At 31.5% G+C, this 13497-nt stretch overlaps 2 protein-coding genes across 2 annotated transcripts in view; one reads left to right on the forward strand and one right to left on the reverse strand.

Moving 5' to 3' along the window:
* The window catches only part of LOC106055802 (succinate--CoA ligase [ADP-forming] subunit beta, mitochondrial-like), a 31688-nt gene extending 25853 nt beyond the window's left edge, over positions 1-5835 (reverse strand). The window contains exons 1-3 of the mRNA XM_056011863.1: positions 5690-5835; positions 1957-2140; positions 1392-1503 (exon numbers count right to left, since the gene is read on the reverse strand). Of these exons, the coding sequence (XP_055867838.1) occupies positions 1392-1503; positions 1957-2140; positions 5690-5755 (362 nt within the window). The 5' untranslated portion in view covers positions 5756-5835. The remainder of the gene's footprint in view (positions 1-1391; positions 1504-1956; positions 2141-5689) is intronic.
* A 50-nt stretch (positions 5836-5885) lies between these two features.
* LOC106069969 (RNA-binding motif protein, X-linked 2-like) lies at positions 5886-11838 on the forward strand. The gene is made up of 6 exons (XM_056013133.1): positions 5886-6113; positions 6447-6492; positions 7885-8043; positions 8706-8835; positions 10026-10218; positions 11177-11838. Exons 2-6 carry the CDS (start codon positions 6479-6481, stop codon positions 11734-11736), a joined length of 1056 nt encoding a protein of 351 aa, XP_055869108.1. The 5' UTR covers positions 5886-6113; positions 6447-6478; the 3' UTR covers positions 11737-11838.
* The last annotated feature ends 1659 nt before the right edge of the window (positions 11839-13497 follow it).

Below are 13497 nucleotides of genomic sequence, written 5' to 3' on the forward strand. Positions count from 1 at the left end.
AAGGTCATCTGTTTCTGTGGTGAATGAGAATGTCATGTAGCCAGCACAATGACCAGCCGCCTTTAGTTTTCCCCAACTAATGTCAGGTACCCATTATACCTGGGTGGACTCAGAGGTGCCCTAAGTTTAGAACTCACAGGTAAATTAAGCATGAACATGTATGACAAATGTGATACAATTATTCATAGTATCAGAGTTGGCCATGTGATAGTCTATGATTCAGTCAAATCTTTACTTGTTGAAGGCTATGTAGATGATAAGATGAGCAATGTTTGAAAAATGACATACTATATACCTTACCTATATTTGTTGAAGGTTTGTGTATATGTTTCAAAGAGGACATACTATATGCCTAACTCTAACCTATATTTGTTGAAGGTTGTGTATATGTTTCAAAGAGGACATATTATATGCCTAACTCTAACCTATATTTGTTGAAGGTTGTGTATATGTTTGAAAGATGGGCTCTAACTGATCAAATGTACACATGTGAAGAAGATGGAAAAGAAATATACTTTAGAACCTCTGTACAATAAACCTGATAACGGCAAAAAAAATTCTTTACTTTGGACATTAAATTTAATATGAAGCGAAAAAAATATATAATGATTTGTTTAATTTATTATTAAGTTCAATTTTTTCAATTACTTGTTTTTGATTATAAAATTGTATGCTATATTAATGAAAAGATTTTTGGGTACATCAAAGTCACTGCAAGCTTTTAAGCCAGAATATAATGAGCAGTCTCTCAGCAGTATTAAATGAAAATAAAATCCAGTTTTCCAGTCCATAATCTAATTGTATATATATTATATGTGTCTAGGAACACCTACATAACTGCAATCCAAAATGTACTACAAGGATCAAGGGTTTTAAACTTTTGGCATGAAGTTTACTTTCATTAATTTCTGGTCACTCAGTCAGGTAGTGTTTTTGTAATTGTAAGTTAGGGTTCAGTGTTTTATGTATTATTTCAGTCTTGTGTCCTGAAGTGTCTCTAAATTTAGTTATTATACTAATGGGTGTTACTTTAAGGTAGATATGAATTATATTCGTTTGTTATATATCTTATGGCTTTATTTTGTGTCTATTCTAGTTTCTTAATGTTTTCTTGGGTTGAAGGGTCCCAAGCACAGGTATTAACATATTCAAGCGAATATTTTCTAGATGGTAGAAATAATCTTAAAATTTCAGCAATAGGATATTGTATGTACTATCACTAAATTAATCAAGTTTGCCTTTTCATTGTGACTAACAGAAACTTCAATTTGCTGGCTCTCAAGATTCAAATGGATTTCAGTTACAATGATGTCTGACCTTGAATCTGGTACTTCATTGTATTGAGGTTCAATAGTAATTAGTACAATTTTTTAAATGACAGAATTACTCACGAGTACACTAATTTCACTCCCCCTTTGAGTCCACTGTCCCATGTTCCTTTCCCACGTCCACCTGCCAGAACTTGAGCCTTCACCACCACATCTGGAGTGCCAGTCAACTCGGCTGGATCAGAACAAAGGACTTGATGTCAAACTACTCACAAACAACTCAGTCAAATAAAATACATTAAACAGTAGCTTTAAATGTTAGGGCCTATTAAAACAAATGAAACATTAGCACAGTGGTTCACATCTTTATGTAAGTAATGATCTAGAGGACAAGACTACTAGGCAGATTTATCTGATATTTTATGGTCAAAAAGGATCACAGTAAAATAGAACAGAAATAAAATGACAGGATATTCTGCATTAAGCTGTAAATGCATCTAGAATGTCAATTTAAGTCAGACTTCAAATTAATAAGACTAACTTGGATTTTTAACAGCATGAACAATTATTTATTAGATACAAATAAAAAATGGGGAAAATAACCTAATCTTTTAAATTTTAATACTATAAAACCTTTTTTTTAATTCTGGATATATAAGATTATGATAGGGAAAAAATGTTTATATACCTATTTCTTTTGCATCCTTATAAATTTCTTCACTATTTGTTGCCACTCGAAATCTAGGAACTGCAATACCGGCATCTCGAAGTAGTTCCATGGACATGTGCTCATGTATTGAAAGGTTTCGTTTCTGCTGGGACTGGCCACTCCACACATTTTGTAAGGTAATGTTATTGGCAGCCGACAGTACCTGCAATTGTATAAATCAAAATAAGACTATAGTTTTTAACTACATAACTTTATGCAAGATGCTGACAAAGCAATTAAGTTTACCATGTTTTAATTAAATTTATTTTCTGTAAATTGTTACTAGTAATAATTTCTCTACGTGTTTAAGTTGTTTGTTTAAAAAGCTGCTCATTGCTACAATATTTCTTTTTACATTTTTTTTTTTAGTAACCACTTTAATAATTTTAAAGAATTAAAGATAATAAAAAAAGAAAGGGCAACATTAAAGTTCATATTTTGCTGAAGATCATGTTCAGAAATTTGACATGGGTATTTATTGCTCCATTTTTTTTTTGCCACTGCTTTATTGAGATGCTGTCTGTGAATAATTATGAATGAATTTTACATTTAAAAAAAAAAAGCAAATAAAACCAAAACTACAGTATCATTAAGTAGGTAGCCTTTGAAAGCATGCAATTTCCACCCTGAGGGTGGCATATATTACAAGCTTCCAGCTCATTTAATCTTTGATATATTTAGTATATTTATGTTGTCAGATTGTTATATTGAGAAATATAGTTAAATAGAGTCTGTATTGGCTCTGTTAAAATTGTTGGTGGAGATGGGTGTGGCAAGGTGGGGAGGGGAGTCATGTGACAGTTAACCTCTGGGACAAGAAAATGCTGCAGTTAATCTTTACAACTGAAATATTATCAATTAGAATAATTAGACAACTTCAATGCTCATATTTGATTTATTTATTTAATTTAACAATTTGACACTATGTTTTCAATATGTCACGCTTGACAGCACACAATAGCAGCTGAACCAGGGGTACGTGAACAGTCCGAATTATTCTAGGTCAATTTTTGTGTGTAGGTGTAAAGAAATATTTGTTTTTGTTCTACTGTACCAACTAGACGACCTTGACATGATTCAATGTAATTTAGAAACTTTTTAGAAATAGATCAAAGGTCTAGGCAGAACTTTAAGAAACTTGAAGAATTTACTAACTGCACAAACAATTCAGAAAACTGTTTGCACTGTACGATTTAAGGAACATAGAACTAGCTATTAGGGTTAATTGTTCACTGTCATTAGTCATTGATTGTTGGTCATTGTTAAGTGTGCTTATTATTATGGATTATTATTGGTCACTTGCATCTTCACTGTGCTTTAAATTTATTCTCCAACAATATTTTATGTCAGTTAAGTTATCAGTTTAACAGTGATTCCTATTTTACTACTCATTTCTCATTGGATTACTAATTTTTATTTTAAAAGCATAAAACTCAAAGAAAATTGTATTCATTCAGTGCTGCGTTTATTCAGTGTATTAAAGTAAAGAGTTGGTATATATTTCTAGGCACCTCAAACTCCACATATGTTGATGTTAGATAAGTTTCATAAAGGAAATTTTTAAAGCAAATAATTTTTTTTTTAAATCTCAAAGTAGAAAATATTTTTTCTATTCATCCTCCTCCTCTTCTTTCAGAACAAATCTATAAATTATTTTTTAACCAAATGTGTATGTTTTGATTAAAAGCAAATATGTGAACTTTGTGTCACTCTGTTATCATTTAGTCCCACCTATATCAACATTGGTATGATAGTCCTTTTTTACTACACACTCTATAACACAGATAAGAAAGGGTCCTTTAGTGATAGGGTTCAAAGTACAACTAAAAACTAGGTTTCATGACACACAACAATAAATCACAAATGACAAGTTACTTTTTAAAAAATATCAATATTTAGATATAAAAATATAAATAAATAATAAATAATGCAATAATTATATTCAGTAAATATACCTATATACCTAGGACTACAGATAAATATTACAACTAGGTGTGAATGGATATCTAAGCTCCTCTTCCCCTCCCCCTCATGTCTTAAAAAAAACATGAAAACTAAGGCCTACATTTTGTGTATGTGTGTAGATTTATGTAAACAGTTCAAAGTTCATAACATAAAATTTCCTTTCTTATAAAAAAAAAAGTTATACTATTTAATTAGAACTGAAAAGTAAAAAAGAATACATGCATGTTTTCAAATTTAGGAAAATTGTTTGAAACTATCAGTGATTTTAAATTGAAAATTGGACAACATAAACTGAAATGATTGGAGCATCTTAGATCTTGTATTTTATAAGCAAAGTATGCACCACATTCAGCAGATGTTGAAGAAAGAGAATCTATAGTGCATCCCTGATAGAGACAATTTTAAAGATTAGCAGAGCTAATATTGCAATGACCACTGTCTTTAAAATTACTAAATGACAAAAAACATTGACTTGTAAGATAGTCAATTAAAAAAAAAACAAAAGTTGCTGGCAACCTAATTCAGGGAGGGGACAGAGCCATAAGTCAATGGAACACAAAAATCAACACTAGGAAAAAAGTAAAAAAAATGATAGAGATATGAAATTTTCATTGTTAACATCATTTCAGAAAATTAAAAATAAACAATAGTAAAATAGAAACTGAAACTAAAATAATAATGAACTGTGATAGAAGTACTGGTAGATCAGATCCTATATAAAAATTGCAACCAGTCCAACTCACAACCTTTGCCTGTGGCATGACGCGTAGGACGTAATCATCTTCTTTTTTGAAGTAACGTCTGTATTATATAAGATATTGGGTTCAGCGGAACTGTTTTACTTTTTTTTTTACAGGAGAAGGAGAAAAAGCTAGTAACTGTCGCATAAACCACCAAGCTTCAGGAAGGGGGAGTTTATTAGCCTTGCTTGGCTACCGACCTAGATGCTGGAATTCAAACCTCTGCTGCCTTGCAGCTATACCCAAAAATGGAAGCTTGGGAAGTCAACTCTGAGGAAAAATCAGGACCTGAGCCAGTGACCCTTCTTTAGGCAGTTTGCAGCCCACAGTAAAATACACCCTGGCAGAGTCTACAATGATGCTGATCCTAAAAACTGTATATACACGGTACTTGCTGTTCTTTTGGATAAATCCACTGAGTGGAGAGGGGATAACTGCTGCGTGGACAACACTGTTTTGACCATAACTTGCCATAAGCAATGCTATGCTAATGCTGCTATGAAATAATCCACCCAGTTTCTTCACAACTGAAGGAAACCATATAAATTATATATTGTAATTCTATAGAATTAATAGAAATATTTACTTATAAATAGATCTACTTTGAGTTTGAGATTGAGTCACTTGACTTTGACTACATTTGCATAATAATTAATAACATAGATCTATATTTGGATTATTTCTATATATATAATATTATATATTTTTTTATTTTATATTATAACATAATATTTAATATATATCATATATTTAAATATATTAGAACTATATGAAAAATAATATACATTATAATAATAGATCTAGATCTTCTATTACTTTATAATTTTTACTTTACAATTTAAAAGTATTGAAAAAAAAAATGAAAATAGCAACCAAATTTTTTTCCGACCTTCACCTTTAACCAAGGCTGTTTTAACAAATTAATTAGATCTAGATTATTACTAGCAATAGTTTTAGAACTATAATGATTAATAGGAAAACAGAAGATTACTTATATTAAGCCATACCTTCAAGTGTTGTTTTATTCCAAGCTTTTCGACCAAACGTCCAGATCGAAAAAATAAGGTGGCCATGTCTGGGGGACAACCAAGTTCACATACAATGTATATTTCGCAAATTTACTTTTTGTTTGTGAAAGATAATACGCGATTTTTTTTTTTATGTTAACCATTCAAGGGGCTTCACTCTAGCGTCAAAGTCTTTCAAAACAAAAGAGTTTGACTGTTTGTCTTGTTTAGGATCTCTCAATCTCTGGAATAGATCTAGACTAAGACTGACTAGACTAGATCTAGAAAAAATTCTAGAATTTAGAATGCTAGATCTAGATTTATAGTCGCTACCTTACAGTCTACTAAAGAATCTAAATTTCTGATTATAGATTCTATACAAATTACAACTAGACCTAGAATTCGGTTTTAACACCACAAACTAGTTCAGTTGTCACTACTTGTCACTAGTGACTAGACTATAAATATAATTCTATAATAAATAATAATAGAGACGAGAGGAGAGTCTAGAGAATAGAATAATAGACTATTAGATAGAGTCACTAGCTAGAGTCTAGTCTAGATCTTAGTACTAGTACTACTTTAGTTAAGTTAGATCCAGTTTTCATCCTGATCCTATGAAACTATGATCCACTCATCCAGCCATTCCATTTCTACACACTGAATGCTGAATGATTTTTTTTTTATAAAGTCACTGATTTGACTTGCATTGTCACATTGTGAATGATTGTGACTGTCTGATTTTACTTATTTCCAGATTTTGATTAAATTTGGCTCATTGACATCATCATGAATCCTCTGACGTGAGTTGTTTTTTTCCCAACACATTAAAGTTTTTGTTCACTAAAAATCTAGATATTATATTACTATTACTCATTTACTGTATTAGAAGGTCTACTAATCTAGTATTAAATTAATTAGATGTATAATCTACAGTAATGATATTTTTCTCCTCTCCCGCTCATGCCTAGATAATCTCTGTTATAATATTATATATATGATGAATTTTTTATTTTTGAATTTCTCTAGCTCTGTAATGGTTTAACCTGGATAAAAATGAAAGTATCTTTAAAATCATTGTCCATTCATCTTTAAAAAATAATTATGATTTAATGTATTACTTCATTTTGGCAATTTGTTAAAAATAAATCATCTGATGCAACATTGAAGCACAGAGAGTTTTCCCTGACCATCGTATTGCACAGCTTGTAACATGAACTGCTCATATCAATAAAATCTTTTTTTTTTAATTCATGTCATTTTATATATAAACAGTTCTCAAATTTGGACAAAGACAGGATGGACTACATCTCTCTTTATAAAGAAATAAAACTTAATCATTCGTTGCAACTATTCCTATCCCCCCTTTCCCCAAGAGTACCATTACAGATGCTCCAATGAAATGAAATGCTGGTCTGGAGTTGGCGTGGCTTGAATTTATATTGTCAAGCAAAACATGTCAAATGACTTTTCTAAACAAATCCATCTTAGACATGATAATAACGTCTCCATTTTTATTATTTTGATTTTCTTTATTTCATTCATTATGCTGGAAATAGATGCAACAGCTAGTTGTCTTTTGGAGTGTGACTTTTCTTGTTAAATATACATTCTTATGGATGCGTTTAAATAAAAAACATTTTTTACCATCTGAAAAAAAGAGTTTACATTATGCAGAGTTACAAATAAAAAACAGTACAGAAAATCCAACTTATTATTTCTTCTTCATGTTTAAATGACTATTTATATCTTTTTTTAAATTTGGTATTCACATACATATAAAATTTAAGACAAATTCATTTTTTGTTACTCAATGGCTATTATATAGGATGTTAATCATCTAGATTCATGGTAAAATTCTCTAGTTTATACAACAGCATCCTCACAGATTTGTTAAGAACATACTGTTGTTTTTTTTAGTACCTATACCTGGAAAGTCATTATTCTCACCTAATTATTTTCCATTCAATTATTTTGTATTACCTTCTACATACTAGTACACATTGACATTATATAGCTATTTAAGCATATTAAAAACAGATGATATACATTTAGACTAAGCTATATTGTACACTATAGCTATCTTGTAACACAAACTTCTTTTGTCACACTGCTTTTCCTTTAATTGACTATTCTTTTTATTAATTAATTTGTTTTTATTTGAATGAATTTTATGCTGTTGCTTCTTCTTTCAGCAATATAAAAAATCTTCAAAAGATTAATGAGCGAGAGCTTGAGTTGGGGATCATTGGGAAAAAATCTTGGCATGATGAATACAAGGACAGTGCCTGGATATTTATTGGTGGACTTCCTTATGACTTATCTGAAGGAGATATTATCTGTGTCTTTTCACAGTAAGTTTACTTACGTTTTCAGAATCGAAGACATTGTCGTTACTATTATTATGTTATAGTTGAGTAAATAGAGTATAGATAAAATCTATTCAAACTCTTCATATTCTTCTAGCACTTTCGGGTCTCTGAAATAACATTAAATAATTAGAATATTTATAAATGTTACCACCGGATTTCTCTTCATCAGTTCCACAGATCTCTGTAACTGTTACCACTAGATTTCTCTTCATCAGTTCCACAGATCTCTGTACATGTTACCACCAGATTTCTCTTCATCAGTTCCACAGATATCTGTACATGTTACCACTTGATTTCTTTTCATTTGTTCCATAGATCTCTGTAACTGTTACCACTAGATTTCTCTTTATCAGCTCCACAGATCTCTTGAACTGTTACCACTATTTTTTTTTCATTTGTTCCACAGGTTTCTGTAACTTGTTACAAATATCTTTCTCTTTTGTCATTACCACAGAAATTTGTTACTGTTAGCCTTAGTTTTCTCTTCATCAATTTCACATCTTTCTGCTACTGTTCCCAATTTTTTCTTCTTCAGTTTCTAAGCTCTTGCTGTGACTAGGAAAAAAGTCAAGTAAACGTACTCCAGAAATGTATATTACTTTGTTGGACTATCATTATTAAGAATGTTGTCGTTTTTTCCTCAGATATGGAGAAATAGTCAATTTAAACTTGGTTCGAGACCACAAGACTGGCAAATCAAAAGGATTTGCATTTATTTGTTTTGAAGACCAGAGGAGTACAGTACTTTCAGTTGATAATCTCAATGGAATAAAAGTAAGTGTTAATTCTAGATCTGTACTACAGTAAATCTGCTCAGCATGGAACAAACTGTATTACTATAACATTGTCAAGAAGGTATGCTAGGAAGTGGGTTATTTAAAATGTAAGTAAATCAAAACATGACATTGTTAATACATTTTTACAACTAGTACTAGTTTATACCGTACTTAGCACTAGTAGATTAACCTGTGTTTTTGGATTTACACTAGTCGATTAACATGTGTTTTTACAGCCTTCAAAACATTCTTTACAAACTAGACGTATTGTCTTTGTTGCTGATTTATGTCTTATAATAAAGAATTCCTAGATTACCTTCCTTCTCCAACTCAGTGGAAAATGTAAAACACAAAACTAACTTTCTGGGTTTTTTTTAAGGTACTAACTAAGATATGTGTATGTAAATGCACTAACTGTTGATTCCTACTCCGAATATCACACTAAAAGACTACCATATTTTTGCAGATATACCCATCATACGTTTATAACACACACACATGCATACGCCACACAAATTAAAAAATAAGTAAAAACTAATTCCTACAACCTGCTACCTTATATATCCTGCATGTGCAGAACTACTGGTACATAAATAACTATCATCAGTACTATTTGTTTTCTTGAGGTTTAGAAGGAGATGTTGATAAAACCTTTCCAATGTACATTTCACAACCACACAGCTAACTTTGGGAAGTATAAAGACCCTCTGGTATATCCATGGTTTCCGTTATGCTATGTTTATGAGTAAAATAAATTTTGTAATCCCCACACTTTTATATAATGGCACAGCTGCCATTCGTTTGTAAAAACCTGTATAACTCACTGGTTATATGCACAACAATATGATATTTGTTCAAAATAGAAAAGTGGAAAAAAAAGTATTACCAAACTTTTTTTCTCAATTTTATCACAGGCGCTGCATTTGAACACAACAACAATTTGAAAACATTTCATGATTTTAGTTAAAGGGTCAATTATGTATAAAAAAAAAAAAAAAAAAAGAAAATTTTCTTTAATCATTCATTTTATCATTCTATTCATTTTTTTATTAAAGTTTGTCATGTAAAAAAAATTCAAATAAAAAAATTATAATAATACATTTATTTATCTAATTAATTATTTAATTAAAAAATATATTAAATAGCTCAGAAAACATTCATGGCTTAACACTGCTGTTTCTTGCTTAGATTTTAGGCAGAACTATCCGAGTTGATCACGTTAAAGAGTACAAAGTGCCAAAGGAACATGGTGATGAGGATGAACTTATTAAAAAAATCAGAGAAGAGGGTTGCGCTCCAAAGATTCAATCATCTGAAGAAGAAGAAAGTGACGGGGAAATTCAAGACAAGGCTGAGAGCACTAAAGTAACAAAAGTAAAAAGTAAGATTATGTCTCTCTGACACCATTACCTTACAGTTCTTGTAAATCACAGCTGCAGTTTACTTTGCTAAATCAGGCTGGGCTTACTAAGCACACACTGCAAGGTCTAAGAAAAATGATTAATCTTTAATATAACTATGTATAGTTGTTGGCAGCACCCATCTTTTCAAACCCATTCTTTTCAATATTTAGATGCTTTGATTATTTTATAACTGCTGATACTGGGTCATTGGTTTAAAGCTCAAAACAGCTAGTGCAACTAAACCAATGTAGGCATATTATTTTCTTAATGTGGAACTTGAAGTAAACTTGAATGGGCTTCTTTTAAAACAAACTTGGAGTTAAGATCTTAAGTGTGAGTGCAATACTATACTGCCCACCACTCTCAAATCTCATAAATAGAATCAAGGTGCATATTGTGTTGGCTAGGCAAGGGAAAGCATCACTTTGTCAAAGTTATTGCAAAAGAAGTTATTACTCTTAGTATAGTCACATTACAATATACTTGTGACTCAGCATTCTAGAGATCATTTGGTTCTCTTTGACAAGCAAGGTGATCCTAACATAAAATTTGATTTGTTTCTCTTTTAAAAGCAGAGTGATCCTAACATAAAATTTGATTTGGTTCAATTTGACAAGCAAAGTGATCAATCATAAAGTCTAATAAAATGTATTACATATTTAATTATTTTTTTTAAATCACTTTTCAACTAAATTTCTAATGTAATGAATTCAACACAATTATTTTTTTTTAGATGGAAACTTTTTTTGCAGAACTTACATTCTGATGTTAGGTAGATTCTGATGTTGGGTAGATTTTAATGTTTTTATTTTTAGGAATACGCTGGGTTTTCATGCTTTCATCATAACTATTTTTTTAAACTTGGGGTTAATTTCTAATTTGATGACATATAAAACATGTTTGAATTCAGTGATTCTTAATATCTTATTTTCTCAGAAAGCAAAAGAAAAAAGAAAGAGAAGAAGAAAAAAAAAGAGAGGAGCAGCTCTGAATCTTCCTCCAGCAGTGAGACAGACAGCAAGAAACCACTACAAAACATCAAGAGCAAAGCTGTTGTGAACAGTAAACAACATGTGAACGGCTCTAGTTTCAAAGTCAAGAAAGAAGAGTCATCTGACTCAAGCAGTGAGAGTGAACAGACATCAAGGAAATCTGGAGATGGAGACTTCAGAAGAAGAGAGAAAGCTGGGCCTAGAAATAACCACAGAGAGAAGAACAGAACTCAGGAACGAGTGAGAGAAAGAAGTAGAGATAGAGAGTCAGCTACCAGCAGCCAGAGAGAGAGAAGTTTGGAGAGGTACAGGGACCGAAGCAGAGATAGGGATAAAAATAAAGACAATTCTAAAGCAAGAGATTTCTACAGAAAAGACAGCAGAAACTGGGTCAGAGAGCGAGATGAGAGCAGAGAGAGTCACAGAGGTCATGACAGGGAGCGAGACAGGAACAGAAGCTACAAGGACAGGGATGAACACTCAATGAAAAATAGAAATAGATAGTTCGAATATTTTAGCATGCATCTTTACATCATTGTATATGTCCAATCATTTGTAATTATGTTGTCTACGAAAATATATAAACATAGATAATTTGTAAGTAAATTGTTGTGTCTTTTTGTTCAATTATTATGATTTGGTTCAAGTCAGAATCATGGTCAAGCCTGAACAGGGATCTCAAAAACGGCTCTAACGATTTTGCTAGAAATTGAACAATTGAGGAAAAGAATTACTAGCTCGTTGGCCACACTGAGAAAACTCTAGTTTAACCGTTATAATTTTTCAAAGAAAAAAATTATTTGGCTAGAGAACGAAAAAAATATTTTTTTTTGAATGTACTATATGTCTTAGGGCAGTGATGCCCAAAGTACAGCCCGCGGGCCAGATCCGGCCCGCGACGTGAGTCCATCCGGCCCGCCGAAATGTCGCCACAAGGTGTAGAAAATCCCCCCTTTTTCCAAAAAAAATTGTAAAAATGTATCTTAACTTACGTTTGGGGCTTAGGGCCCTCAATTTTTCTCCTGATGATAAGTTCCATGACATTTAACATTTGTGAGTTTATGAAAGAGATATCTGAGTGTAGAATGTACGTTTTCAACCAGGAAAAGTGACACGGTTCTTTACTTTGTTTGTGGAACATGATCATAAGCCAACATTTTATACAGAAAGTCTGGCTATTTAAAAAAAAAACAACAACAACATATAAACGACATTATAAAACAAATATGACGGCATTCTTGGTTTGAGCCGCGAGTAAAAGATTGTTAAACTAAGCCTAGAAATTGGAGGATTGATGGGAATATTTACCTGGACAGGAAAATGACTCGGTTGTAAAGCTAGCTACAATGTTGCTCATATTCTAAGTAGAGGAATGAAGCCCAATCTTGCTGATATTTTAAGCACAGAAATGAAGCCATCTTCTGACGTAGGGAAAAAAAAAGATACATTTCAAATATCCCATTAATTAATGAAGCACAGGGTCTACGGGTTTCAGGTCAATATCGGTTTTTGTAGGCCTACGTTTTTGTTCATGTGGCCCGAGACACGAGTGTCGGAAATAAAAATGGCCCGCAGGTCGAATTAGGTTGGGCATCACTGTCTTAGGGTATTTAGCGTTCTTGATGGAAGAGTCTAATAAATTAAATGTTCAGGACAATTTTGTGCATCATCTAGATCTGAAGTCCTCTTAATGGAATATTATTAGGTCTAGTAGATCTATACATTTGCTTAATCACATTCTTTCTCTGGGGGGACAGGGCAGGGTACAAAAATATTCCATTGCTTTTTAATCTAACATTCATTAGATATTAAGAGAAAAAAAATTGCTCTCTATAATTTTTTTTTTTTTTTAAAGTATTTTTATATTTTTTTCTTGTGTGTTTTTTAGTTTGTTAATGAGTTCTCATCTATTCGAAAAATGAAAATGCTCCATTCTGTTTGAATTCCTTTTTGTGAATTAAAAAAATTCCTTTCATTGATTTAAAAAAAAAATTACTTTCTTTTCCCTTTTTGTTTTTGTAGAAACTTAATTGTGGCACTAGTAAATTTTCAATTTTAAAATAATGGTAAATCACTAAGTGAAGACCAACACCATAACCTAAGATGTAAAAGTAAATCATATAAAGAACAAAACTATTCAGAATTATCTTTTTAAATTGTCAAATGTCCCAATTCGTGTTAAAATTCTTGCTTGTGACAACCAAGCAGAACCAGCCTGGGGGGGGGGGGGGGTGACAGCAGAAACTATTATAAACTAGTTTGTTC

The sequence above is a fragment of the Biomphalaria glabrata genome, chromosome 15 (genome assembly GCF_947242115.1).
Source record: "Biomphalaria glabrata chromosome 15, xgBioGlab47.1, whole genome shotgun sequence".
Taxonomy (NCBI): Eukaryota; Metazoa; Mollusca; class Gastropoda; family Planorbidae; genus Biomphalaria; species Biomphalaria glabrata.

Excerpts from the sequence above, each read along its gene's own strand:
- LOC106069969 (XM_056013133.1), top strand. Across the intron at positions 8,044-8,705 it reads ATTATCTGTGTCTTTTCACA|ATATGGAGAAATAGTCAATT; the intron begins GTAAGTTTACTT and ends TTTTTTCCTCAG. Across the intron at positions 10,219-11,176 it reads TAAAGTAACAAAAGTAAAAA|AAAGCAAAAGAAAAAAGAAA; the intron begins GTAAGATTATGT and ends TTATTTTCTCAG.